We start from the raw sequence: 27,374 nt of genomic DNA on the forward strand, positions 1-27,374 counted from the left end.
TCCATGTATACAAAATTTTTTTTTTCCTATTCCTTGGCCTGTCTTTTTACTCACCTAATAGTGCCATTTGATGAGCAGAAGTTTTCCATTTTAATGTAGTAGATCACGTGGGTTTTTAGAATAAATGTCATCAACAGTGGTTAACATTTATTACTTGCTTACTGTGTCCTAGACCTTGCTCATTTCATTTTCACATTAACATATTTTTAAATGGAAAGAAAATGAAGGTTAGAGAGGTGGAAAGACTTTCCCAAGGTGGGAAACAGCAGAGGGTACATTCATGCCTGCTCTCCCCACTCGAGAGCCCCTGTTCTGGGACCTCTGCTATACCAGAGAGGATACCAGCTGATATCCCATAGACATTGTCCAGCCCTTGAATTTTTTGTTTAGCCTGTATATATTTTTTTCCAGTTGAATTAGTTGCCAACATTGAAAAATTAGGAGAAATACAGATTTCCAGCTTTTCTTGGAGAATTGTTGGATCTGACAATACTGGTCCCGTTTTCTCACATGTCTCCCAGGACTGCTGGAGCTGAGTAGTAACTAGTCCCTGTAGATAGAAATAAGCTCTCTCATGTTCTACTGGAGATGCTATGATTGGTCGTGCTTGGTCTGCTTTGGTCATTTATGTTTCCTGCCTGGTTCCTGAAGGCATCCAAATTTTTGACAACTAAACTGTTGCCCTTAAATGGCATAACTGAGTCCTTTTCCTTCTTTGTTTCATCTGTTCTTACCCTAATAGATTTTGACCTCGCTCACTTCCTTTGCAAGGTGTCTGGGCTCTGTTTTCAGGCTTCCTGTCTACCTTTCTGGCCATTGATGACTTTATGGTAAAAAGAGGAGTAAATTGCTTATGTGGAACAGTTAAAAGAACTCCTCAAAATATTCTCTCCCTTCCTTTAAGGAGTGAAGGCATTGTTTCCATAAAGCTTGAAGTGTAATTCCTTTCCTGGAAAAAGTGATGAAGTACCCCAGTGAGGTTTAAGTTACCAGATCAGCTCCTTAAGCATAAACCTAGGAAGCAACAGGAGAAAAGATTTGTAGATTTTATGGGTTAAGAGACTGGTCAGGGAACTCTTCTGTCTCTGAATGGCTGAGTGCCTCAGATGGGATGCTTTGGTGGTCTGGTTTCAGAGCTGGAAAAAACATGAGAACATGGCAGGGGATGGAGGATGAATAGGTAGCTATGATCTGTCTTTCTCTAACTCAGCAAATTTTCCCTGGGCATGTCCCCTGCCCAACCATTTCCTTCCCTTCCCTAAGTCCCTCCTAGAAGTCAGTATACTGTGGAGGAATCTTGAGAGCTGGAATCTCAGTTAGCCTCACTGAATTTGAATCTTGTCTCTGCTTTCTTCCCAGCCATGTGACCTTGGGGTACTATTTTTGTCCATCAGTTTCTTCATCTCTAACTGGAAGATGATAGCATACTACTTCATAGAGTTGTGGGGACTAAGAAAAATGAGACAATATTTAGAATCTTCTTAGAACAGAGCCTGGCAAAGAACCAACCCCCAATAAATTTCAGTCCCTACGACTGCTGTTGTTATCCTGGCAAGAGAACATGTAGGGGTCAAATGCCAAGGGACCAAATGCTTGCTTTGCCATCCACTAGCCATGTGACCTTGGATAAGTCTGTTTATCCAAAGAGCTTCTGTTTCCTCACCTGGAAAAGATGTTGTGAGAATTAAAAGTGGAGTTAAATAAGACGATCAAGACAAGAGCACTAGGACAGTTTGTGTTTGTTATGTCTTTTTTTTTAATTTTTATTTTTTAAGATTTTATTTGTTTATTTGAGAGAGAATGAGTGAGAGAGAGCATGAGAGAGGAGAAGTTCAGAGAGAGAAGCAGACTCCCCAAGGAGCTGGGAGCCCGATGCGGGACTCGATCCTGGCAGTCCGGGATCATGACCTGAGCCGAAGGCAGTCATTCAACCAACTGAGCCACCCAGGTGCCCTGTTTGTTATGTCTTATGTCTCTCCTATCTTCCCGTTCCCCACTCTTCTTCCAGAGGTAGGCACGTAGCCTGGAGGGGAAGGCAAGATGAGCACCCATGAGGGGGCAGCTAACAGTATCCCATGATCATGGAAATAGGAACTGTAGTGATGTCCCTTTTTTCAGTCCCCATGTTGGTAATTTGTGTTTTGTCTTTCATCTTCTTGATTAGTCCGACTAACATTTATCAATTTTATGGATCCTGTCAAACAACCAGCTTTTGGTTTCATGGACTTTCTTTGTTTTTTTCTGTTTTCATTCTCACTGATCTCTGCTCCCCACTTTATTCTTTCTTTCCTTCTGTTTGCTTTGGATTGAATTTGTTCTTCTTTTTCTAGTAGAAGTGAAAGCTTAGATGATTGATTCAGAGCTTTCTTATGTTATTACAAGTATTCACTGCTATAAATTTCTAAGTATTGCTTTAATGGCATCCTACAACTTTTGGTAATGTTGTGTCTTACTTTTCACTCAGTTGAAACTACTTTCTAATTTCCCTTTTTATTTCTTTGTTGACCTTTCTTTGGGTTATTTGGATGGGTGTTGTTTAATTTCCAAGTATTTATAGATATTTTCAGATATCTTTCTGCTGTTGATTTTTAGTTTGACTTAATTGTGCTCAGAGAATAAAATTTCATTACTTCAATCCCTTTAGATTTGTTAGATTAGCTTTATAGCTCAGAATATGAACCATCTTGGTGAATGTGTATTGGAAAGAATGTATTTTCTGCTGTTTAGTAGATGATTCTATACATGTCAATTAGGTCAAGTTGGTTTGTAGTGACTTCTATGTCCTTACTGATTTTTTATGTCTCCTTGTTCTCTCCATTACTTGAGAGGGAAGTGTTGATGTCTCCAGTTTATACTTGAGAATTTGTCTATTCATCCTTTTATTTCTCTCAGTTTTTATTGTATGTATTTTGATATATGCAGCTGATCTGTACATTTTACTGTATGCATTTAGGATTATCAGGCCTTCTTAATGAGTTTACCATATTACCATTAATTGATCTTCTTTATCCCAGGTAATGTTCTTTGTTCAGAAGTCTTTGTATGTCCCAGCTTCCTTTTGATTCCTGATTGTATGATGTATTTTTTTACTTTTCTTCCATATATGCCTTTATAATAAAAGTGGGTTTCTTGTATGCTTATGTTTGTTATCATTAATGTACTTATATATATTTTTAAATTTAATTTTATTTTTTTCAGTGTTCCAGGATACATTGTTTATGCACCACGCCCAGTGCTCCATGCAATATGTGCCCTCCTTAATACCCACCACCAGGCTCACCCAACCCTCTACTCCCCTCCCCTCCAAAACCCTCAGTTTGTTTCTCAGAGTCCACAGTCTCTCATGGTTCATCTCCCCCTCAAATTTCCCCAACTCTCTTCTCCTCTCCATCTCCCAGTGTCTTCCATGTATTCCTTATGCTCCACAAGTAAGTGAAGCCATATAAAATTGACTCTCTCTGCTTGACTTATTTCACTTAGCATAATCTCCTCCAGTCCCAGCCATGTTGATACAAAAGTTGGGTATTCATCCTTTCTGATGGAGGCATAATACTCCCTTGTATAATGTATTTATATTTTAAAACTACCACCTTACTATTTGTTTTCTATTTGTTTTGTCTATAGTTTCTTTCTGTTTTTCCTCTTTTCATGACTTCTTTGCAAGTGAGTTTATTTTATGGTTCCATTTCATCTCCAGTTTTGGTCTGTTAATTATTACCTATTTTTAAAATTCATTGGTTGCTCTAGGGTTTACTGAATCCTTCTTTAACTTACCACATTCTACTTTAAAATAATATTATACCATTTCACACCCTGGGTAAGGGCATTCCAACACTATTTCTCAGTTTCCTCTTTCCTATCATAGGTGCTGTTGTTGTCCTACTCCTATATATGTTATAAACTCCATAAGACATCATCACAATTTTTTATTTTTACCAATGTTTCTCTGCCTTTTTTCTATTATTGCTTTCTTCCATGAAATTTTTTTTAAAGGTTTATTTATTTATTTATTTGACAGAGAGAGAGATCACAGTAGACAGAGAGGCAGGCAGAGAGAGAGGGAGAGAGGGAAGCAGACTCCCTGCTGAGCAGAGAGCCCTATGCAGGACTTGATCCCAGGACCCTGAGATCATGACCTGAGCTGAAGGCAGCGGCTTAACCCACTGAGCCACCCAGGCGCCCTCTTCCATGAAATTTTAATACCACGTATATCTGTATATCTCTTTATGTTCTGTGGCCCTTTGGAGACCTAAAACCACTGTAATACTTAAGATAGTTTTTGGCTTCCAAAGAACTAGTTTTATCCCCACGGGAGTACTGTTTCATATAGTATTCTGGGTTGACCATTCCCCCCCCCCTTTCCACACTTTAAGGTTGTCACCCTATTATCTTCTGGCTTGCCTAGTTTCTGTCAAGAAATTGGCTGTAAGGCTTACCTTTGTCCCTTTGCATATATATCCTCCCTTTCCCACCTTTCCCTCCCCAGCAAAGCCTTACCCCCACCCCAGCTTAATTAAAGATTTTCTGTCTTTGTTTTTCAGATTTGATTGTGATATGTCTCGGTGTACAAGTTTCTGTTTTTGTTTTTATATTTACTCTGGTTGGGGTTCTCTGGGTTCTTAGATCTATGTTTTGTTGTTTTTGATTAATTTTGGGAAATTTTTTAGCCATAATCCATTCAGATATTTCTTCTGTCTTCTTTCTCTTAATATTCCGGGGACTTCAGTTATATATATGGTAGACCCTAGAATATTATCCTTTGTCCTGCCTCTCCCCCAGAGCAGACTGCTGATCCTTATCACTCAGTGATTTGAATGAGAGATGGTCTTGGGAGATGGGTGTGCTTCCATGCCCCTCTGCAAATAAAGAGGCCCTTTCCAGTTTCCTGTGTTGCCCATTACCCTCCTTATGAGTACCAGATGGTGGTCATTGGCTGGGATCTTATGAATGACTGCAAACCCCTCTTCTGTCTGGAGCTCTCAGTTATTCTAACCTATCATGCTAACCTATACTCAGCCTGTCAGAATTTACAAGATTATATCTTTTTCTTTGTACTGCCTTTTCCTCCTGTGGTCTGCCAAATCTGAAAGTGTTTGCATATCACATTTTCCTTGGAGGTGCTTGTCACTTTAAAAAAAAATATTCACTTCACATGATTACCTTGTAGTCTCCACTCTATGATGGGTTCAAGGAAAGTTTAATGTCACAGATTATCTCGACTTCTCTTGTTGTTAGGGTGGAAGCCACATTATCTTGCCATTGTGTGAATCCTAGGTGAGAGCAGCCCCTTTGGTAGTGGACAAATAGATTCAATTCACTGTTCTTATTCTTTTGTCCTCACATCAGAGAGTGGGCTGCACTCTCCCATTTCCCTCCTGTGCTTTATGTCATAGCCTCTTGGGAAAGAAAATACACGGTTTCTCTGTGGTTTGTATTTTTCTACTCAGGTGCCTATCACCAATAGTTATTTAAAAGAAAAATTCCTTTTTAGAGACAGTGTGACAACTTACTGACTTCCTGATCTGGGGATCAAAAAAGATAATGGCTTGTTACTTTTCTCTTTAAAAGAATTTTTTTAATTATAAAATTAATTCATTAACAAAGTAGAGAGTTTAAAAAATGCAGAAAGGTAAAAAATAAAGAAATAAAACCCATCCATAATCCCATCAGCTAAGGAAACCATTGCTAATATTTTACCAAAATTCTTCTAGCCATTTTTCTGAGTTTTATGGTTTGTATACATAAGTATGCGTGCCCGCCTGTCTGTGTGTTTTAGTCACATAGCAAAGTTTTGAAAAGGTATTTTTCTGTGGGTTACGATGCTCATGAGGTGATGTTGTGTTACTCACGTTTGTCTGGTAAAGATGCCAAAATGTATGGCCTATTTTCAGTTTGCTGTTAGGGCTGGATTCCTTCTTGGGACTATTTCACGTGAATAGCCAGGATTCTCTGGTGTGTGTGTGTGTATGTGTGTGTGTGTGTGATTCCTGGGGAATGTAATTCATAGTGGAAGAGACCGGTTCTTTGTGCTGAGGTCCCTCTTGCGCCATCTAACTTCCTTCTCTTTTTATTTATGCTGACCCATTGTCAGGTTTAGAACAAACAGAAATGGAGGAAGTATACGGTGTTCTTAATATGTGTTGCAATTTTCTTTCTTTTTCAGAAAGTATTTTGGAGAAAAAATTGGACTGTATTTTGCCTGGCTGGGGTTATATACATCATTTCTCATTCCATCTTCTGTAATTGGAGTGATCGTGTTTCTTTATGGATGTGCAACAATCGAAGAAGATATTCCCAGGTGAGATGTTTTTAAAGAAAAAGCCTCAGTTCCCACAGGGCAGTACTTTGGAGTTTCATCCCAGTTGCAAGTACAGTTCACACGCTTCCTTCCAAAGTCCTCACCCTCTATTCTCTCCTCCCCTTACCACACACGTAACCTCCCTCCAGAGACAGATCTGGGAACTACAGAGTCTGGGAATGGCTTCAGAGCCTGCTGGGGATGGTTCCCTTCCTTTCCTAGTTAAGCTCTTCTCCAGGGCTAGAGGCTGATGTGGGCAAGTGGATTCTACCTGATGAAAAAACCCAAGCCTGAGAAATGCATTTTCCTCTCAACTTCATGACTTTTTTCTCTGGTTTCTCCTAAGACCTGAGGTGGGAAACGTTGAGTGGCATTGGATAGAGATCGCATGTCGGTATGGTCAAACGCTGTTGGGGTAAAATGCTGTGAGTCTATCCATAGGAGCAGTCAGCTCTGGAACTGAGGGGGGCTCAACCTCTGGTTCAGGAAGTCAGAAACTGCAGGTGACAGGCCCCATGGTGGGGCTCTTGGAGAGCTGATCCTTATGGTGAAAAGAGAGGCTGGTCCTTATGGTGAAAAGAGAGCCTACAAAGAATATAAGCACTTAAAAATAGCATACTTGGGCTGCCGGGTGGCTTAGTTGGTTAAGCGAGTGACTTGATTTTGGCTTAGGTCATGATCTCAGGGTCACGAAATCAAGCCCCGTGTCCAGCTCCATGCTGGGTGTGCAGCCTACTTCAAATTCTCTCCCTCTCCGTCAATGTCCCCCCAACACCATTCATGCTCTCTCCTCTCTCTCTCTCTCTCTCTCTCTCTCTCACAAAAAATAGCATCCTTTAGGATGGAGAGCATCACATATTAGCTATAAGACTGGATAGTTCACTCCCCAAGTCTTCCTTCCCTTGGCTGTAAATAGTGATAATAACACGTACCTTGTGATGTTGTTGTAAGGATTCAGGAGATGATGTTTGGCACATAGTAAAATATTAATAAATAATTGTTGAAGGAATCAACATATGTAGAAATAAAGTACAAGTGACACTTAACTTACATTTGGCATTTAAATCTCTTGCCATCTTCAGCACTGTCCTCGAAAACCAAAGCGTGACTAATGTATTTTAATACTTTTTCAGTTGCAAGTGTTAGAAATGCAACATGAACTAGCTGAAGCAAAAAAAAAAAGGGGGAGGAGAATTTATTAGAAGGATCCTGGGGTGTATCAGGGAACACAGTGGCAGGTGTATGGCTAGCCTAGGGGCCAATGGAAGTAGGGACTCCTGTTTATCTCCCATCACTGGTTTTTTCTTGTATTTGTTTCACTGCACATTTTCTCCATTGGATGTAAACATTCCTACTAATAGCTCATGGAACTTGTATCTTAGAGCTTTTTCTTTAATTGGTTCCAAAAGCCCCATTGGCTCATTTTGGATTAGGGTGGAGGCCCTGGGCCCATAGTCGTGGCTGTGGGGCTGGATCACTCTTTACCAAAAGGATGTTCCCTCAGTAGCCCAGTGGATGAGGACACTGGGCAGACTGGGTGTCCACTAGAGTTGGAAGAAGTAATGGCTGTCCTGAAGAAAGGACCAAGAGCTGGGCTTCTTTGAGGAAAGGGTTTCACCAATGGTCAATACTTAGACCTACTTAAATACTTAAATATTTAAAGCTAGATACTTCAAGCTATATAACTTAGTGTAAGAGAAAAGGGTTTGGATATTTCTATGTGTAAAATCCTGGTACCAACAGCCCAGTGTTTTGACTGGGGATTCTGGGACCACGACACAACAAATGTGATGGAGGTTTTGTCTTCCTCAGGCCATCTAGCATGAGGGAAAAACTAATACTTACCAAATGCCTTCCTTGTGCCAGGCATGGGGCTGGGTATTTCTCAGATACCAGTTTCTTTGATCCTGTAGAGATCGTGGTTGTGACCTGTTAGATTGGTATTATTTTCACCTAACAGAGGTAGAGAAATTGATGCTACAGTCATGTAATGTGTCCAGCTTCAGCAACTAGTAATTGTCAGGGTTACAACTTGACCTCAACTGCCCCCTTTTCCCCTGAGATGTGACATCTCCCAGAAGGCTCATGTCCTCCTTGGCAGCCAAGCAGTTTCAACTGGCCTTGCCTGATACCTTCTCAGAAAACATGGCTTCCATGTTTCTCTTGCCCAGTTTGATCCCTAGAGAGCTGGGCCTCAGGTTGATCCACATGGGAAAACTCCACTGTGCGTGGAGAGCTAGGGTAGAGGGTGGGCCATCGGTGTGCTGTTTACATTGGGATTTAGAACTTGTGCCTTGGTTCCCCATATGGGAATACATATAACAGGGACCATGTAGCTGGAAATGACCATGGTCTGCACATACTGAGAAATACATATCTGTACACATGCAGTCATGTACATGCAGGTATACATGGACGTGAAACGTGACCATTATCACTGCAGATGTCTCTTCTCACCTGTCAGAGTGCGTAATGTGTTTTTTAAAATTTAATTTATTTATTTGACAGAGAGAGATCACAAGTAGGCAGAGAGGCAGGCAGAGAGAGAGGAGGATGCAGGCTCCCCACTGAGCAGAGAGCCCAGTGAGGGGCTTGATCCCAGGACCCTGGGATCATGACCCGAGCCGAAGGCAGAGGCTTTAACCCACTGAGCCACCCAGGCGCCCCGCAGAGTGCGTAATGTTTCACACACTATGTCTAGCATCCCATTAGGAGGTTAGAGAACCAGCTGAATGGTTGTCTTTTTTTTTTTTTTTAAAGATTTTATTTATTTATTTGAGAGAGAGAGAATGAGAGAGAGGGAGAGAGAGAGCATGAGAAGGGAGAGGTCAGAAGGAGAAGCAGACTCCCCACCCAGCAGGGAGCCCGATGTGGGACTTAATCCCAGGACTCCGGGATCATGACCTGAGCCGGAGGCAGTAGCTTAACCAACTGAGACACCCAGGCACCCCTGAATGGTTGTGCTTTAAATGAGCTAAAATAAGATAGAGTAGAATGAAATACTATATTAGTATTCATCACAAGAAGGAAGTAATAGGTATTGTTTCATGAGATTTTATTTAGCTATATAAATATGTTTATGGTGGGGTGAGAGAGAGAGAATGTTTGTATTCACATGCTGGAATCTGATGGAAAAGATTATTTTTAAACTATAGCTCACAGTCAAAAAAGTTTGAAGTTGACTGTTTTAAAGCTGAAATTTTGGTTGTTGGCTCTTCAAACTCAGGGCGGGGTGTGATTTTTTTTTTCTATTATTTACATCTTCCTTATTTAAGTGTATTAGGAAGAATGTTTAAAAGAACTGCCCTTTAATCATAATTATATAGCCATCAAAAATCCAAGCTTGATGGGCTTGACGAAAACTCATAAAATACCACTCCCCATCAACAAAAGAATAGTCTTTAAATCCCAATACTGAACCTAAACAAATTTATACTCTTCTGGGATCTGTGTCTGTCAGCCACACCTAAGCATGATTAAAAACTTGTACCATTCCTGGGATTACTTTAGAGGTTTCTAATTTTGACATTAAGCCTGGAATTTATTATCTATGTATCATTTTTTAAAATGTTCTATTTTATAAGCATTATAGATTAATAGGACGATAGTACAAAGGGGCCCACTGTACCCTTCATCCAATTTTCCCTAGTGGTTATGTCTCATATAACTTTAGGACAATATCAAAAGCAGAAAATTTACATTATGTGGAACTTTAAATGGTACCTTTTATCACCAGCAACTTTGATATATGAATACAAATATCATTTATGAGTAATAATTCCATATGTGCATGATACATCTATAGAACTTTACTTACCAAAGGATTGGTTCCATTTATTAGGCATTGGCTTACATGGGTAGGAAAGGCTAGAGGATTAAAAAAAAAAAACAACTAAAAAAAAAAGCTTATTGATCTAAACCATGTTGGAAAAAAAAAAAAAAGTGGTTACCTTAGTCTGAAACCTTGATAGCAGATGCTGTGTCTAAATTTCTAGAATAATTCCCATGTTGCACCTTCTCCCTTTGTGCAAGCACGGCCCTGTATCACCTAACTTATGAGCAATGAGTTACTGATTAAGGACATCACTCACTTTGGGGTCCTGGTTCAGCTCTTGTCGGCCATTTATCAACCTTCTCGTGCTTTCTAGAGACTGTGATAGACTGAAGAACTACAGCATTCAGTTTATAGCTACAGTTGCTTCTAACTAGAAATCCGCAGATGATGCAGCTAGTGAGTGACCCAGATGCGATTTCAGTTCTAGCTGAGCTTCCCTCACCTTTCTGCTTCTCTTTGCAGCCTTCTCTAGAAAGGCAGCCTCTCTCCGAGAACACAGAATCGTTTTACACTTGATCTTAGCCAAAAGGCCAAGAAGCAACCACAAAGTCACTTGAATATCACCCTGAGGCAGACTTTCTCCAGAATTCTGTTCAGATTGCTTACATCAAACAGACAAATCAACAAACAGAACAGCCTAATAGCTCTAAAGCATTCTGACTTCAAGTTTAAGTGATTTGGGGAGTATCCATGTGACCGCAGCGCCATTTTGTACAAATGGTTGATAGTTGACTGTCCTCCCATTGTAAAGCCAATAACTGAAGCAGCTCTTATGTTTCCAAGTGCTCTGGACTTTGGTAGCTGGTTGCTAACACTTTTTCATTCCCGACCTTTTAGCATTGACTAGCTTTGATTAGGATTAAGTTGGCTAGAGATGATCCCTTCCTCAAGTCTATGTGTTAAAAAAAAAAGCCCCAAACAACAAAGTGCTATTCCTGACACCCATATTTGAAGAGCAAGACTGAGAAGCTCACATGTCCTCAGACATGGTTTAAAAGCACAACTCCTTACTCTAATTTATACAGACCAACAGGTTTCTGTGTGAATCTGTTTCCTAAGAGGGGACTCTCCTCTCAGAAAGTAGTGACTCCTCCTCAGTGATACAGCGGACACTCATCTGACCCCAAAGACTTAGAATAAATCTTGCTGTCTGGTTACCCATTAAGAATGTGCCCAAGTGAAACCAGCACGGCTGAACTTACTATTAAGATGTTCATATTAATATTGTCGTTGTGAATGAGTCACTGGTATTGACACTTGCCAATGGGGAGCTTAGCAGCGAGTTAGTGGAGGAATGAGGATTTACTCTCAGAGACGTAGAGTTTCCATTCTCTCACGCAGAAGGCCTTTCCTTGCTGTGGGCTTAATAGTTCATTAAAGACAAGCCTGAAAGCCGGGACTTGACAGACAGTGATAGCCCTCAGAAAAACCCTTCATCTTCTTAATGAAGGGGAGCTGGACCCAGGCACTGCTTGATTTATGGTTTTCATCTAAGCACTTGCTTTAGCACATAGGGTACCAGCCAGCTGACCTTGACAATGGCCTCCCACTTGTCAGCCATGCTCTGTAGTGCCCTCCGCTGCCTCTTTCCAAAGGAAATACAGTGGCGGTTTTCAGTGTAGGACCCCTGCCTCCTCATGACTGTGTCTCCTCACAGTCCGTGAGACTGTGTCTCACATCTGCTCTGTGAGAACAGCCAATGCTTCATTTTCGTGAAATCTTGAGTTCTCCACCCTGTTCCCCCAAACAATGAGCTTAACCATCGACCCATTCCCCCGGGGAAATATTACACACCAGAGTGATGAGTTCATTCATTTTCCTACCAATATGTAGTGTGGAAGGACACTAGGGAAGCCAATTAGGGCTGGTGGTTCTTTGGTTCTTATCTGCAAGCATTCATATAAGCCTGAATTTATTGGATCTAGCTAATCACCTAAAGAGTGAATGGAATTTCAACTATATTCGTTTGTCCGCTAAATAGAAATATACTGAGAATAGGTTAGAATATAGCTAATGGTTTTTTTGACTCATGCTTCTCTCTATAAGTATCATAGAACCTAGGCTTTGGAAGAATTTACTTTATTCTTCCATTCCCTCTCATCCCATTTCATGGTTTAGATCATTCTTATTAGGCTGAGGTTATTAATCCCCCTTCTACAAAGGGTCAATGCCCCGATGTACTTAGGAAGGGGCTTCCAATCCAGCTCTGACTCCACTCTTCTCCACATGGCTTATAAGTAAGAGCTTGTGTTGATCCAACCACACACTTGTATTTTCTTCTCCTTGTGACCAGGTTTCACACATTTGTGAGGCAGCCAGTAGGCTTTAAGAAGACCGCCTGTAAGCACAGGCATGACAAAGGGAAAATCTAACTTCTGACAAGTGACGGATTCCTAGTTGTTGGTGCTCCCCACCAACCTCTTAGACTCAAAACATTTTGAAGGAACTTTATAAAGCACAATGTAATGTACAACATCTCTGACGGATGCTCACTGATCTTCTGTTAGGACAGTCCTAGTGACAGGGGGTCTGTACCTCAGAAGTTGCCCACCCACTTCATTGATAAAAATACAGGAATAATGCTCTCATGGTAAAGGATCCAATTCCAATGTTTTTAACCCACCTCGCTGTGGGAGTTGATCAGCTCAGCCATGGACTTGGAAGTGGGAGATGTTCTTGGGGTGATTTACTCGGGGTGGGTCCGGCTTGATGTCCTCTTGACCCAGCAGCCTCTCTCTACTGCAGCAAAGAGATGTGTGACCAGCAGAATGCCTTCACCATGTGTCCCCTGTGTGACAAGTCCTGTGATTACTGGAACCTCAGCTCAGCCTGTGGTACGGCAAAGGCGAGCCACCTATTTGACAACCCTGCCACCGTCTTCTTCTCCATCTTCATGGCTCTGTGGGGTAAGCGGTTATCATGAACCTTGCTTATTTTGCTGATGCCTTTAAATGGGTACAGTGACCATGCTCTGAAGTCCATATCCTTTGATTTATGTCTTTTAGTCCTTATATCTCAAGAAGTATTTTAGGGACAATAGCTTTCTCTCTTTTACTTCTGTTTGTGAATAGAACTAAGACCATCCTCCTTGGCTTTATGTATTTTTTTTTAATTAAAGGATGTTAATCTTGTATTAATCTTGTGTATGCTTTATTCAGAATTTGAACCAATGCAAATCCCTAGCACACCCATAAGGCATTCCAGCTATCTCTACTAAGATACATAGTCATAGATAGTCACTATAACACTCAGAGGGGGTGGGGAGACTGCCATGGCCGCAGAGTTCACTGGTGGAGGAAGTGGATCCAAACCTGATTTCCTGACTGCAGGTTCTGTGCAATTTCCAGGACACCATGAACACAGACAGTAGAGATTTTACTTAATGCCAGAGTAGTGTTTTCAGTATTTCCACCAAAGGGATTTGTGAAGGAAAGAACAGATAGTTCCTTCATTTTCCTTCTCCTCCCTTTACCCCCAGAGTATTAGGGTAATAAACTTTTTCTGGGCCATAGCCATCTGACCATAAACACACACACACACACACACACACACACACACACACACACACACACACTTCTTTTCACAAACGTGAATGGAATAACCTGGAATAATAACCCCTGTGATAACTGGACCTTTCCAAGAAGACATACCCATGAGTATCATACAAGGAACAAAGTCAACATGTTTCAGCCCATCTTGAGTAGCCACCTGACTTTCACCTTTTACTCCTCATTGGATATGCAGGCCCTTTGTTTCCCCTTTGGATCACTGAACAGCAGGGCTGTGATCCCACTGCAAAGGATGCTTGATTATCACTGACTTCATGGGGCCTGGAGGACATGCCAGGATGGGACCATGAGTCACACATTCCTGAAAGTGTGAAGAAGAGAAAGGGAGGAGGGAGAGGTCCGTTCTCAGTAGTGCTGAGAGTACTAATACAAGCCTTCTTTGTTCCCAGCAGGGACCTCTCCTTGGGTGGAGATAGAACCAGAGTGGAAAGATTGCCGTATTATTAGGCTACCAGGGAACATTTCCAGGGGACACTCTATTCTCTGTTCCCTTGTGAAATCGCCCCTGCCCAGGGATACATGGCCAGTAGTCAGCCCACAGAAGTAGGGGCAGGGAGTAGGAGGAAGTGGCGCTTGTCACCATGGGGCCCTGGAATTGTTCACAGGAGGGGTTCAGTAGAACGAGCTGGAGCTGGAGCTTGTTGCCTGGGAGTGTTAGGCAGCAGCTCTGTGTCTCCTCGTCAAGCAGGGCATCTCATGATTATCCCCAGACCCACCGGAACGGATTTGGAACCTGGAATACACGTTCAGTTTCTGATATATTGCAATCCTAATTCCCATTCATTTGTCTTAAGAGGTTCCCATGACTGAGTAGCTAAAGCTTAATGACGCTGGGCCCATGATCCCTTATGGACTTTCCTGGGATGTGTAATTCCTTGTTGTAGAGAAACTGGGTTTTCAGTTGTACTTGGCCACTCTCAAGCCCCAACAACTACCTCTTCTCTTTCCTCGATAGCTGTAATTAGCAGATGCCTCCCGGTCCCTGGGATCTGTGATCATTTACTGCCCCCACCCCTGCCCTTCTCGCTCCCCCTCACGTGGCAGCACAGGAAAAGCATGGAAGGTGGGATGCGTCAGAGCTTCCTGGCATAGCGTGGGGTTCAGTTGTGTTTTTTAACAGTCTTGCTGAGTTTTATGTGATTGTGTATTTGGCCGCAGCAGCCAAGAGCCGCTGGGCACAATTGCCTGCAAATTACAATGAAAAATAACAGTACTGCCTCTCATTACCATGATTATTATGATCAGCGGTGCTGTGCTGGGTGGGCCTGGGCTGGGGCCCAGCCTGCCAGGAGGAAGGCTGGGGAGAAGTGGTTCTCTGCAGAGAGATGGTCTGTCAGTGGAGCAGGAGTGGGGGCCCACTGAGATGCTGGCCGGCAGGGCCTGGGTCTGTGGGGTCTTCAGGCCGAGATCCTCTGTGGTTCGGCTTCAGACTCCAGGGAACTCTGGAAGCCTCATTGAAAAGGGAAGTAAAGGGCGAGGGTTCCTGAACCCTGTTCTGAGGAGAAGTTAAGGGCATTGACTTAGGGAGAATTCAGGTCCTAGTTGCATGTCTCAGTCCTGCTTCTTGCCAGCTGGGGGTCCATGGCATGACAGTGTGGATCTAGCTCCATGTCACAAAAGTCAGCACTCTCAACCAATGAGCCAGGTGCCTGGGGCAAGCTTCTTAAGCTTTGGGCATCACCCTGCTCATCTGTGAGATGGGTGAAGGAGTTCCTACCCCACAGTGTTTTTGGGACAAGTGAGGGAGATCTGTGTGCAGAGCACTTGGCATAGTGCCTGGCAGGGAACATACACCAGGAGCTGTGAGCTGCTCTTCCTTGTTCTGATGGGACTCCCTCGTCCTCATGACCCCTCTGCAGTGACTTCTCTGCCCCTCTCCTCTGTTCCCATGCTCTGACTTCTCTTCTTCATAGAGATCACAGTCGGGAAGCGCTGCGGACACTGCTGTATGCCGAGCCCTCCTCAGGCACTGAGAAGAGCCTAGGAAAAGGAGGGATGCCTTCCTCCCCACCTTGTCCCCAGAACATCCCCAGGCCTGTGCCAGTGTTGGGAGGTCAGGACGCACTTACACTGAAAAGCCGCAAATCCCTGGGAGAAACCCCACGAATCTGTGCACTGTAACGTAGAGCCAAGTCAAACAAATGGATCTTTTAGCAGCTGCACATTTAGCCGGTCTGTAGGTGTCTGTTCCGCTTGGTTCTGTGCTGTGCCCGAGGCAAACAGGCAGCCAAGAGTTTAGGAAGTTTACAGCCCCGTTACTCCATCGCAGACCTGAGTCACAGGCAACAGTGCGCTGCGGCACGTGGCGAAGGGTGCCCAGGCTTTTCCTGTGGGTGGTATCGAGGTGCGTGTGGGGGTGGCCTCAAGGAGTGTCCCTTCCCTTCCTTTCCAGGGCACCAGACCCTGAGGATAGTAGGAGCGGGGAGGAGAGGGTGCCCCCAGCTGAGTGGGTCAGGAAAGGATGAGGGTAGCCCATGGAGAGCAGCAGAGGGGCGCAGGGCAGTTTGCAGGACTTGGGGATGAGGAGGGCAGCGAGGAGGTGATGTTAGCAGCAGCCCAGGTATGAGGTTGTGTGTTGACAGAGCAAGGGAACGGATTTAGACAGAGGGGTTGGGCCGCATACACAAGGTCTACCCGTCCAGAGAGAAGAACTTAGACAGTAGAGAGCTGTTGAAAGTCTAGATAGGGGAGTGTTGGCACCCTCCCTCTCCCCGCCCCTTCTTCCCTGCCCAAATGCCATTGTTCTTCAAGACTCGGCTCAGATGGCTTCTCCCTCAGCTGCAGGCCCACAGCTCCCATTGGGCCATTGTTAAGGCCCTGAGCACTTCATGCCTTGTATGGTAGCTATTTACAGTCCCTCCCCATAGACTGTCAACAGTTTGAGAGCAAAATCCACAGCAGAGTCACCTAATCTCCCTCATGATGTCTAAAAGTCTGTTTTGTATATTACAGACACCATAGTCAGGCCCAGTTCTTTTTGCAGGTTTGGAAATTTAGTCCAGCTTGCTCAAAGAACAAGAGAGGTGTTGTAAGAAAGCCAGAAGCTAGCTCCTGGATGTGGGTGACAAAAGGGAGCCAGGCCTCCGGGAACTGGAGCTGGGGGAACTCTCTGGAATCCTGGCCCTTTCTCCTGTCAGGTGCTGCATAGTTCATCCCAGTTCTGCTTCTCTTTGTGTCGCTTAGTTTCAGTTTTCAAAAGAGTGGGTCCATATGGTCCATCAGCAGGCTCCGGAGGAGGTGTCGGTCCTGGGGTAACGAGCTGTGGCTGTCGACTGGAGGGTGCTGGCTCTGCCCGGAGCACGTTGGCCTGGCCCTTTGAGGGGCTTTGGGTGGGGCAGCCTGACCGTGTGGGAATGGGAGACACTCAGCAGCTACTTGCTAAACAAGTAGAGGCCTGGGTGAATGCCCCGTAGGGGAGAGCTGTCCGTCAGCCACATGCAGGCAGGCTCGGAAGTCAGGTGGAGCTATGAGGCGACTGTTACAGAACCTCAGGACGGGATAGTTGGGGCCCAGAGAAGGGAAGTGGTGCTGGAGACAGAAAGATGGGAGAAAATGAGTGAGAACACTGAAGAAGGTGCAGGAGGAAAGAACGTATATGTAGGGAAAATGAGCTTTGTCCAAAAAGACTACAGGCCCTCCCCTTCTTGTCTTCATCCTTCCGTCCTTCCTTCATTTCTTGAGATCCCTGTTTGCCCTCTTCTCATGACCTAGAAGTAGGGAGAGGTGCACGCCTGCGTGTGTGCTGATGTGTCTCCCTTTATGTATATCTGTTGGGGTCTCAAGGATAGGGACTAGTTGGAGCAGTTCCAGTTAGAAGTAAGAGGAAGGGAATAAGTGCTTTAAAGAGAGTCCCTAGATTTGAAATCTCTTAAGTTTATTCTCTACCTCCATTGGTGATCCCAAAGGGTACTCAAAATTCAATCTTTAATAGAATTTTTTCTTTCTCTTTAAGCTACCATGTTTCTGGAAAACTGGAAGAGGTTACAGATGCGGCTGGGCTACTTCTGGGACCTGACTGGTATAGAAGAGGAAGAAGTGAGTTCCCTTGCGTACTTCTCTGGGTCCTTGCTTGGTTTCACCCTGCAAATAGATCTTCTTGATTGAGGTGACCACTTAAATTTGCTGTCACATCAGCCAGTCCCTGGCTCCATGGTCTTAACCGTGGTTGATATGCACTGAGGCCAAGAGCTCAGATCCCCACACTTCTCCCGAAACATTGGACCTGATCGTTAGTCAGATGTCTCAGGGGCCCTCTCTGGAAAAAGAGATGGCACAAGAGAAAAGCCTTTGTGGTTCCTTTGAGATTTAGCTTAACATTCTTCTACCTCCCATTTCGTGGGTGCATGAAGCCAGAGAGTGGGAATTGCTCTCATGTAACCCAGAGCATGCACCTGTCAGCATGCCTCTGTAAGCCTCCTGAGGGTCAAGGGAGAGGTATGGGTGCCAGATGCTGATTGCCTTTGGTGCCTATGGAAGAAGAAAGAAGCACTGAACTATTACAGTGTAAGCCAGTACAGCATGGGTGAAACTAGAGGATGAGCTAAGGGCAGAAGGTAGGTTCTTCTAGAAGCTTCTTCTCTAGTTTTATGAACAGATGATATTAAAGATTGAAAACAAATTAGCCTTCCTTCTGGGCTCTTACGAGGGCCCCACGCCTGATGTTGGTGAGCTGGCAATGAGTAGTGTGTGTTTGGTTGCTCACAGCTCTTATCTGTTCCCACACGCTACCACTGACAGAACAGTAGATGTGAATATTGGATAGGAACTCCTGGTATTGTGGACATTGTTGATGAGGTGCTGGGAACAGTGTCTAGAAAGACCAGGAGGCACTCACATCTGCCTGAGTACCGACTTGCAAAGGCCGGGCGCACGCATAATGGCGGCTACATGGAAAGCGCGCCTTTTCTGTATTCTCCCCCAGTAACTGATGCGCCTCGCCTTAGACTAGGGATCGCTGGCTTTGTGGCCCTGATGTTTTATGACCAAGCAAGGACCTCCCCGATTTAGTCTTGTTCTCAAGCTTGCTTGGCTCCCTATGTCTGTCGCATGATGTCGTTTCTTCTCCTTGACGTTCTCACTGAGCAGGTGGGCATTCCATCCCCATGCACTGAGTGCCTGTGCTCACTGTGTTCCAGGCCCGTGGATTAAGCATCTGCCTGGACACTAACGGTATCATGGGTTCCGTGGCGGATCAGAGTACGTCCACGTGGGCTCTACCTTCAGAGGGGATAAAAATTAGGAGGATAAGCATCAGAGAATAATGAAGGCAATTGCATTTTTTGGTAATTAGTGGCCAAATGAATGCTTCCAATAGAAATAGCTATGGAAGTGGGACTGTGGGGGTATTCTGGTTGACATCCTTGCCCTGTGGATGAGAGAGAGGGAGAGAGAGAGAGAGAGAGGGGGAGACAAGGGAGTTGTGGCGGGTGTGCGGAAGCGGGAGCTCCTGCTCTCCTAATGCAGGGCCTAGCATGGCTCCCAAGAAGAGAAGAAGACACATCCTGGCATCCAAGCCTGCATGGGGCCAGAGACGAGCTCAGTGTGTCTACTAAGTAGAACTGAGGAAGCCAGAAAGTTTCTGGAGAGGAGGTGTAAACACTCACACAGAGAAAGCCATTGGTTATGACTCAATGTCCTCAAGAATCTGTCGCAGGCCCCTGGTGGGGAGGTGGGGGGGGGCCGGGGGCGGGGAGGATAATCCATTTTGTTTCTGGAGCCAGTTTTCCTGTTTTCTGATTAACCCAGAGATCAGGGGTAAGTTCACGGGTGGACCATGATTTCAGGAACTCGTGTGCAGGCTGGGAGTGGGCTGGCCAAGACTGGTTTACCTGTGGCACAAGGAGAGGTTCGTCATGGGCTCTGGTCGCTCCTGACGGGAGCTTACTGCAGGGCGGCTTGCTTTGACAGTGCGGTTGGTGCGCCCTGGGCCAGGCATGGTTGAGATGAAGGGAGGACAGCCTCCTCTTTTCCTTTGATGTATTTATATTTTGAACTAGGATATCAAACACACACACACTTTTAAATTCAGTTCAATCTGAACAGCCTCTGAGCATCTCCAAAGGGTCACATTCAACTAGGATGTTTTCTGGTCTCCACATATTTAGAATACGGTGGAGAATATGTGAGAGAAATTTCTTCTGGCTAATGTAGCCAGGAAGGGTTGAGCAAGTGGGGTGCCTCAAGTCCAGGTTGTAAACCAGGGAGAAGTGGAAGGAGGGTGGAGACCGTTTTCTTTTAGGGCAGGGAAAAGCATGAACAACCAAATCCAAGCTCCACTTCCTGGGTCAGTGTGGCCCCTGCCTAAGGGGGTGTGTGTGTGGAACCAGGAGGGTCATCTCAAGAGACTTGACTGAGAGACTCTTTGGATCCTGTTCCTGCTGAAGGGAGGCCTGCCAGACCTCCAGAGCCTTTAGTTCTGAAGTCGGATAATCTTCAGCTCAGTGGGCCTCACTTGCCTGATTAGCTTCTGTCAGTCAGACCCCCTAGAGTGTGGCCTTGTCTGACACAGACGGCCTCTCCTCCATCTCTCTCCCAACCCTTGTCTGTCATATCAAGATTTTGGTGTCCTACATGGCTTCCTGTCACATAGGAGGCAAAATCCTCTACCTCCCTTTCTGATCTTAGTACACGTCCTTCTCCTTGCTCAGACCTTCCGGCCACAGAGACCTTCATCCTCTCCCCAGCTCATTCTAGTCTTTGCACTGGCTGTTCCCTCCGCCTAGAATGCTCCAGTCTCCATGTGGCCTACCCAAAACATGACCCTTCTCAAATGGGCCTTCCCTGAATCCCAATAGGAAACAGCCAGCCTCATTTTATTTCTCCGATTTTTCTTACCCCTAGCTGCTGCTTTCTTACTTGTGTGTGTGTTTGCCTACTGCCACCTTCCTCCCCTTGAAGATAATCTCAAGCTCCACTGTGGCCTCAGAGCCTAGAAAGAAGGGCAGAGGAGCTTGAAGACTCTTCAATGAAGACATTTATTGAGTGTATATCTGGGTTTACCTCTTTAGGTCAGAGAAGGCTGGTCCTGAGCTGGCCTGGGGCCTTCCTTCAGCCAGCTCCTGAGGAGACCAACCAGGTAGAGGTAGCTTTGGGAAGTATTTCCCAGAGTCATGGTGGGACAGGTTATCTATTTGTGACGACTTTGCATCAGACCACCGGTCCAGAGAGGCCACGTATTCAGAACATCAGGAATAAGGAGGACCCACCCGTGGCTGGGGGCACTGGCACAGCCCACACAGGGGCTGGATTCTCCTCTGTCCAGGAGCTTAGTTGTCCAGCTCCCGGCCTTTGAGGAACTCTGTAACCCCACCCGACCTTCTTGGCCACAGACAGAGAGATCCTTGTCTGACCTGCTTCAGCTGGAATGCAGAACAGCCAAAGACTCTGCTCTGAGAGTCTCGGACTCCTGTTCACGCGGCGAGAATGCTCAGCTTGTTCTAAACAGATGAGGGGTTCTGAATGGGGGCCCAGTGTGGGGCTAGGCGGGATGAGGGTGAGGTTGAGGCGGGTGAGAGGGATGCGTGGACACACCTCTGTGTGATGTCACAGCTTGTCTTTGGAAAGTCAGAGGTAGGTCAAGAGCAGCCTCCTAGTCAGAAGGGGAAGTTCCTTAGCTCCTTTGCCAGGTATGAATGGTAGGAACAACACTAGCTTGAGGCGGTTTAGAATCCACATTATGGTACTCAGCAAAAGATTCCTGCTCTAGTTTTTTAATGAAAATCTTGCATGGAAATAATATAAATGAAAAGCGACCAGATTTCAGGGGCCATGGAGGACAACTTCAAATCAAATTTCTCGAAACGTTCCCGTAGGGTGTTCATTGTTGTAGGCAAAAGGATTTTTGCAGGAAATGTGGGTTTTAAAAACATTAAGCAAGTGGCTTCACAGTAGAACTTTTCAGAGCTAATATGCTCATTGTGACTCTCAGGTGATACACTGTGTGGGCTTTTCCAATCTCTTAACCCCTGGAATCCCTTTTGAGCTACAACTCTTAGCACACACATTAGGAAATGATGTGTTGGAGAATGGATGAAGGTGAGAGACAAAATCAGTGAGCCTCACAAGCCTTTAGATATTTCTGGGTGCTCCACATGGTACTAATTACTGTGAGAAATAGAAAATAAGACATACTAGGTCGCAGATCCTTATGTTAGTATAAAGAGACTCTCAGATGCAAAACAGCTAGGAAATCCTGGAAGAAAAATACATAAATAGGAACTGCACGTGGTATAAGTTATACAATTCTAGGCTGTTCAAGAGGGAGGAGACTCCACAAGGTTGGCCGTGGTAGAGAAGTCGTGGAAGGGATGAGGCTGATGTGTCTTTGGAGCTCCGCAATGGCAGGATGCCTTAAATCCCTGGAATAACATCGCCTCCTGTTGTACCGGTTATGTTTCTAAGCCACCTGCATGGTTTCTTCTCTCCAATATCATGGCATGTCCCAGGAAAGCCAAAGACTGGTCAGGAGCCTAGCTTGTTGGCTTTTGGAATCTCTGATGCCTGAGCGGTGGTAAGGAAATGGTGTGTCCTCTGAGTCAGCTGTGAGCCAGCGCCTGAATCCTTGCACAGGAGTCATCGATAAATGATGCGGGAACATGCAGTCCTCACACCTGTAGATGTTCGTCCTCGGACGCTGCAGGGAAGACCCGCCAGTGAGGCCAGGTGTACACTGTTAAATTCCCTTTGAAGTAAGTCATGCGCCTTCCTGCTTCAGCACCTGCATTGATCAGACCGCAGTCCTCTTGATTAGTCAGGTGCTCTTTCCCATGCCTGGTGACTCACTGTTCAGGGTTGTGTTGCTGAATGGCTCAGTGATATCTCTTGAGCATTGGTGTACTTGCCAATGAGTTACTCACCTAGGCTGCACAGGAAACAGGTTCAGGCAAGAGAGTTTTAAGATTCCCCGTGGCCATCTTTAACTTTGATGTTTATTGGTCGCCATTTTAGCTTGCAGAATAACGGAGCAGGAAGAAGTTTGGTCATTGCCCTAACTCCCAGCTGTGGGGCACATCTGTTTCTCTAGCTGGGATTTGGCTCATTGAAACTTACAGTTTGAGGTATGAGAATAGTTAGTAGCATGACCAGATGCTTCTGTTTGTATCAGTTGCCCAGTTAACGTTTCCTCTCTCCTTTCTCAACACCGGCGCCATCCCCAGGAACGTGCCCAGGTTTGGTTTTCAGTGTGGTAGCAACTGTTATGTGTCCCCTCTCTCTCCCCCACATTGTGTTCCTGGTCCTTGTGGTCGTGTGTGGTGTAACACTTCATGTCTAATAGCATTTGATCCTAAGTCCTGACTCTAGTGTGCTTGTGGCGTCTGGTTTATAACCCACAGGCCAGAGCCACTCTTCTGCCTGTTTACTAACTACGCATTGACTCTCGGGTTTTAGGAACACTCCCGACCTGAGTATGAAACCAAAGTTCGAGAGAAAATGTTGAAGGCGAGTGGCAAGTCGGTTGTCCAGAAATTGGGTACCAATATGACTGAGAATGAAGATGAGGTAAGATGCTGGCACTCGCTGCTCACTGTCTTCTTTATTTCTTAAGATCCTGTTGTCATCTCATTTGGAGTGCCTTCGTGGACAGAGACTCGGCTGGGAGAAGGGGTTGACTGGGATGGGACGGGAGGGAATGATTCATGACACTTCTTTTTGACCTATACGCAGAGCTCATGGGGAGCAGGGTTTTGCTGTGACTTGATTTCTCTCTCTTTCCTGGGTGGCAGTGTCTGGGCAAAATGGGAGAGCAGGTTGGAGGAGAAAGAAACAGTTTCCGGCCCAGTTACTCTGAACTCCATCACCTAATTATCTAATAATGACAACTACCACCATACCAACTAGCACAATGGCAGCTAACCCCTATCGAGTGCTTGCTCCAGGCCGGGTGCCATACTCGGTGCGTCATATCATTTTATTGTCAAAATAAATTTAGGAGGCTGCCACTCTTGTTGGGTAAATGAGAACTAATGATAAAAGTTTATTCATAGCTTAAGTCAGTTGCCAGAGGTCACCCAACCCGTAAATGGTGTGTGGACCTGGGATTCCAATTTCGGTCTGTCTCTGACAGTTGGTGCATCTAACCACTGTGCAGTACCGCCCTTCTGGAGCAATGAAGAAGTCCGAGCAGGAACTGGCTCTTTGGGCTGGCAGAGGCTAATTCATGCCTGTGCTCACTTGAGCTGCTCATAGAATGTTCCTTATATTTCATTTTATCTGGGTGGGCCTTCATAAGTAGGAATGGAATGGTGAACATGTCTCCTGAGTCCTATTTCTGAGTTTTAGGGTGGCATTCAGACATTAAAACAGAGCTTCAGAATCTGTGCTGTGATCTGCAAATACTCTTGGTGTGCGTGAACTGGGGGGTTCGGGTGGGGGGCTCCTCTTTGGCAGCGCCTGTCTCCTCTGAGCACCACCCTGATTTGAAACCTGTGTGTGTGTGTGTGTGTGTGTGTGTTTATGTCTTTCCTAATCTGGCTCCTGAAAAAAATCAACAAGATTGGAAATCTGTTGTTTTTGCATGTGTCTTTTCTCCATCTTGGATTTGAATTCAAATTTCATTTAATTTTACATTCTTAAAGTTGGAACCATTCATGTTAACATGCAAATTTATTCAAGCACCAAAACAGAAGAATGTGGTGTTTTTGAGCCCAGAACACTGGCTTTTTTTTTCTTCTTTCTCTCTCTCTCTCTCTTTTTTTTTTTTTTTAAAGAAAATAGGACTTAAACAGAAGAGAGAGAGGGTGGCCCTCTGAGTTATTTTTTTTCATAGATGAAAAGTAACTGCAAGACCATCAATTATTTGGGGGAAATAATGAATTCGTTCTTAGGAAAGCCTAATCATCACCACCACCCCCATCAGAAAGCAAGCATTCTTGTTCTGTCAGCTTCGGCAACTCCAGGCAACCTTCTTTCTCCACCCCAGAGCAATATACAAGGGATAATTTTATGGAAATCACATGTAACTTTTATTGACCACTGACTCATTTAATTTTAATTCCATAGACGGGAATGCCAAGGAGCTGGAATTGCGTACATCGAGGCTGTGGTTCTAATATAAACTTTGCTGGGATATATATGCATGATAGGTCACATAACTTTCAGGAACCATGAATAATTGAAAAACATCTGAATGCATTATGAATGATACATATGTTTATGTTTTAGCATTCAACATCTATTTCCATTACACTGTCGAGAATGCAAAGCTCAAAGCATCTAATGTCTTACGGGCACCGGGGAGAAAATGACCTTCCCAGATGAGCAGTGCAAGATGAAATTGGCCTGGAATTTGATAGTCAACATTCTTCTTGTGTTCCTTCCATTCTGTTAATATTGTAAATATTCTGTTCTTGCTGTAAATCTAGCCAAAGGTGGGAGATGATGGGGGGGCACATGTTGCTTCTGTTGGGTGGGATGCAGCTCTTGCAAGTGGGGAGAGTCAAGGTCAATGCTCACAGCATAACATGGCTCTGAGAGCATCCTCATGTGTGGGATATTTAGGAAAGACACCTTCTGCTGGGGAATAAAGAAGGACTAAGACCCAAAGTCTAGCTGGTGGTCTTGGATATGGGTCTTTCATCCCAGAAGATCATCTTGGCTCTGCCTTCATTGTGACCTTCAGGCTGCATATCCCCACCTCTCCTTACTTTCCTTCCTTTTGGATGATCAGGTACCATTTATTGAGACCCAGAGCAGTATGGGAATTTGCTGAAGATCACATAACTTGTGGGGAAGCTGGTAGTCAAACTCGGCTTCACTTGATCTCCAAGGCCCATTGCTATTTTTTTTTTTTTAAGTTTGAGGATACCGAACCCATTTTTAAAAACACCTTTATTAAGATTTAGTTCTCAGACCATAAAATTCACCCTCTTAAAACCTACAATTCATTAGTTTTTAGTATATTCACAGATTTATGCAGCCATTTCCACCATCTAAGTTTAAAATATTTCTATCACCCCCAAAAGAAACCCTGTACCTAGTAGTTACCAAGTTCTGGGAAACAATTATGTACTTTTTGTTTCTATGGATTTGCCTATTCTGGACTTTCATGTCAGTGGAATCATACAAAATATGGTATTTAGCTTCCTTCACGTGGCAGAATGTTCTCATGATTCACCATGTTTTAGCTACTTCAGTGCCTAGTTCTTTTTTTATTGCCAGGTAATGTTCCGTATTATGGGTATACCTCATTTAGGACTTGATGGACATCCGGATGGCTTCCATTTTTTGGCTATTATGAATAATGGTGCTATGAATCTTTGTGTGCAGGCTTTTGTGTGGATATGTGTTTTCATTTCTCTTGGATGTATGCCCAAGGGTGGAATTACTGGGTCTCTCGTGGTGGCTGCATATTTAATACTTTGAAGAACTGCCGTACTATTTCCCAAAGTAACCATGCTATTTCACACTATTATTTTTTAAAGATTTATTTATTTATTTTAGAGAGAGAGAGAGAGAGAGTGTGTGTGTGTGTGTGTGTGTGTGTGTGAGTACATGCATGCATGCATGGGGATAAGGGGAGGGTCAGAGGGAGAGGGAGAGAGAGAATCTGAAGCAGTCTCCCCACTGAGCATGCATCCTAATGTGAGAGTTGATCTCATGACCCTGAGATCATGACCTGACCTGAAACCAAGAGTGGGGCACTTAACCAACTGAGCCACCCATGCGCCGCCCATTTTATATTCTAACCAAACAACATACGAGGGCACCAATTTCTCTACATCCCAGGAACTCTTGATATTATCTTTTTTATTTTATCTATCTTAGTTGTGTGAAATGGTATTTCATTGGGGTTCTCTTTAGCGTATCCCTAATGACTAATGATGTTGAACATTTTTTCATGTGCTTATTGGCTATTTGTATGCCTTCTGTGGAAAAATGTCTATTCAGATTCTTTGCTCATTTTTAAATTATTTTTTATGATTGTGCTGGAAGAGTTATTTACACAATATGAATACCTATCCCTTATATGATATGATTTACAAATATTTTCTCCCTTCCTATGGATTATTTTTTTGCTTTATTGATATAATTCAAAGCTCAAGAGTTTTCTGATGTAATTCAACTTGTATGTATTTCCTTTTATCACTTGTGTTTTTGTGTAATATCTAAGAAACCATTGCCTAGTTCAGTGTCATGAGAAAGACTCCTAGGTTTTCTTCTAAGAGATTTATAATGTTAACTCTACCATTTTGGGTGCATGATCCATTTTGGGTTAATTTTTCTGTATGATGTAATTAAGGGGTCCAAATTCTTTCTTTCTTTTTTTTTTTTGTAAGTTGATATTCAGTTATCCTAGCACTATTTGTTGAAAGACTGTCTTCCCCATTGAATTATATTGACACCCTCATCAATAATCTATTTACCATAAATATAAGAGTTTGCTTCCAGACACTGTTCAGTTCAGTTAATCTGTATATCTGTCTTTATACCAGTGCCACATTGTCTTGATTACTACACCTGTGTAATGAGTTTTAAAATTGGGAATGTGACGTTTGACTTTCTTTTTCAAAATTATCTTGACGATCCTGGGTGCCTTGCATTTCTGTATGAATTTCATGACCAGCTTGTCAATTTTTGCAAAAAACCCAAGCTAGGATTTTTGATAGGGACTGAGTTGAATCTGTAGATTAATTTAGGAACCATTGCCATCTTAACACTATAAAGTCTTATAATC

At 44.1% G+C, this 27,374-nt stretch overlaps 1 protein-coding gene across 1 annotated transcript in view; it reads left to right on the plus strand.

The window, feature by feature from the left end:
* The window catches only part of ANO2 (anoctamin 2), a 347,947-nt gene that overhangs the window by 175,762 nt on the left and 144,811 nt on the right, over window positions 1–27,374 (plus strand). Inside the window, exons 11-14 of the mRNA XM_080812555.1 lie at window positions 6,164–6,298; window positions 12,879–13,039; window positions 17,655–17,737; window positions 23,090–23,200. Of these exons, the coding sequence (XP_080668681.1) occupies window positions 6,164–6,298; window positions 12,879–13,039; window positions 17,655–17,737; window positions 23,090–23,200 (490 nt within the window). The remainder of the gene's footprint in view (window positions 1–6,163; window positions 6,299–12,878; window positions 13,040–17,654; window positions 17,738–23,089; window positions 23,201–27,374) is intronic.

The sequence above is a fragment of the Martes martes genome (genome assembly GCF_963455335.1).
Source record: "Martes martes genome assembly, chromosome: 8".
NCBI lineage: Eukaryota > Metazoa > Chordata > Mammalia > Carnivora > Mustelidae > Martes > Martes martes.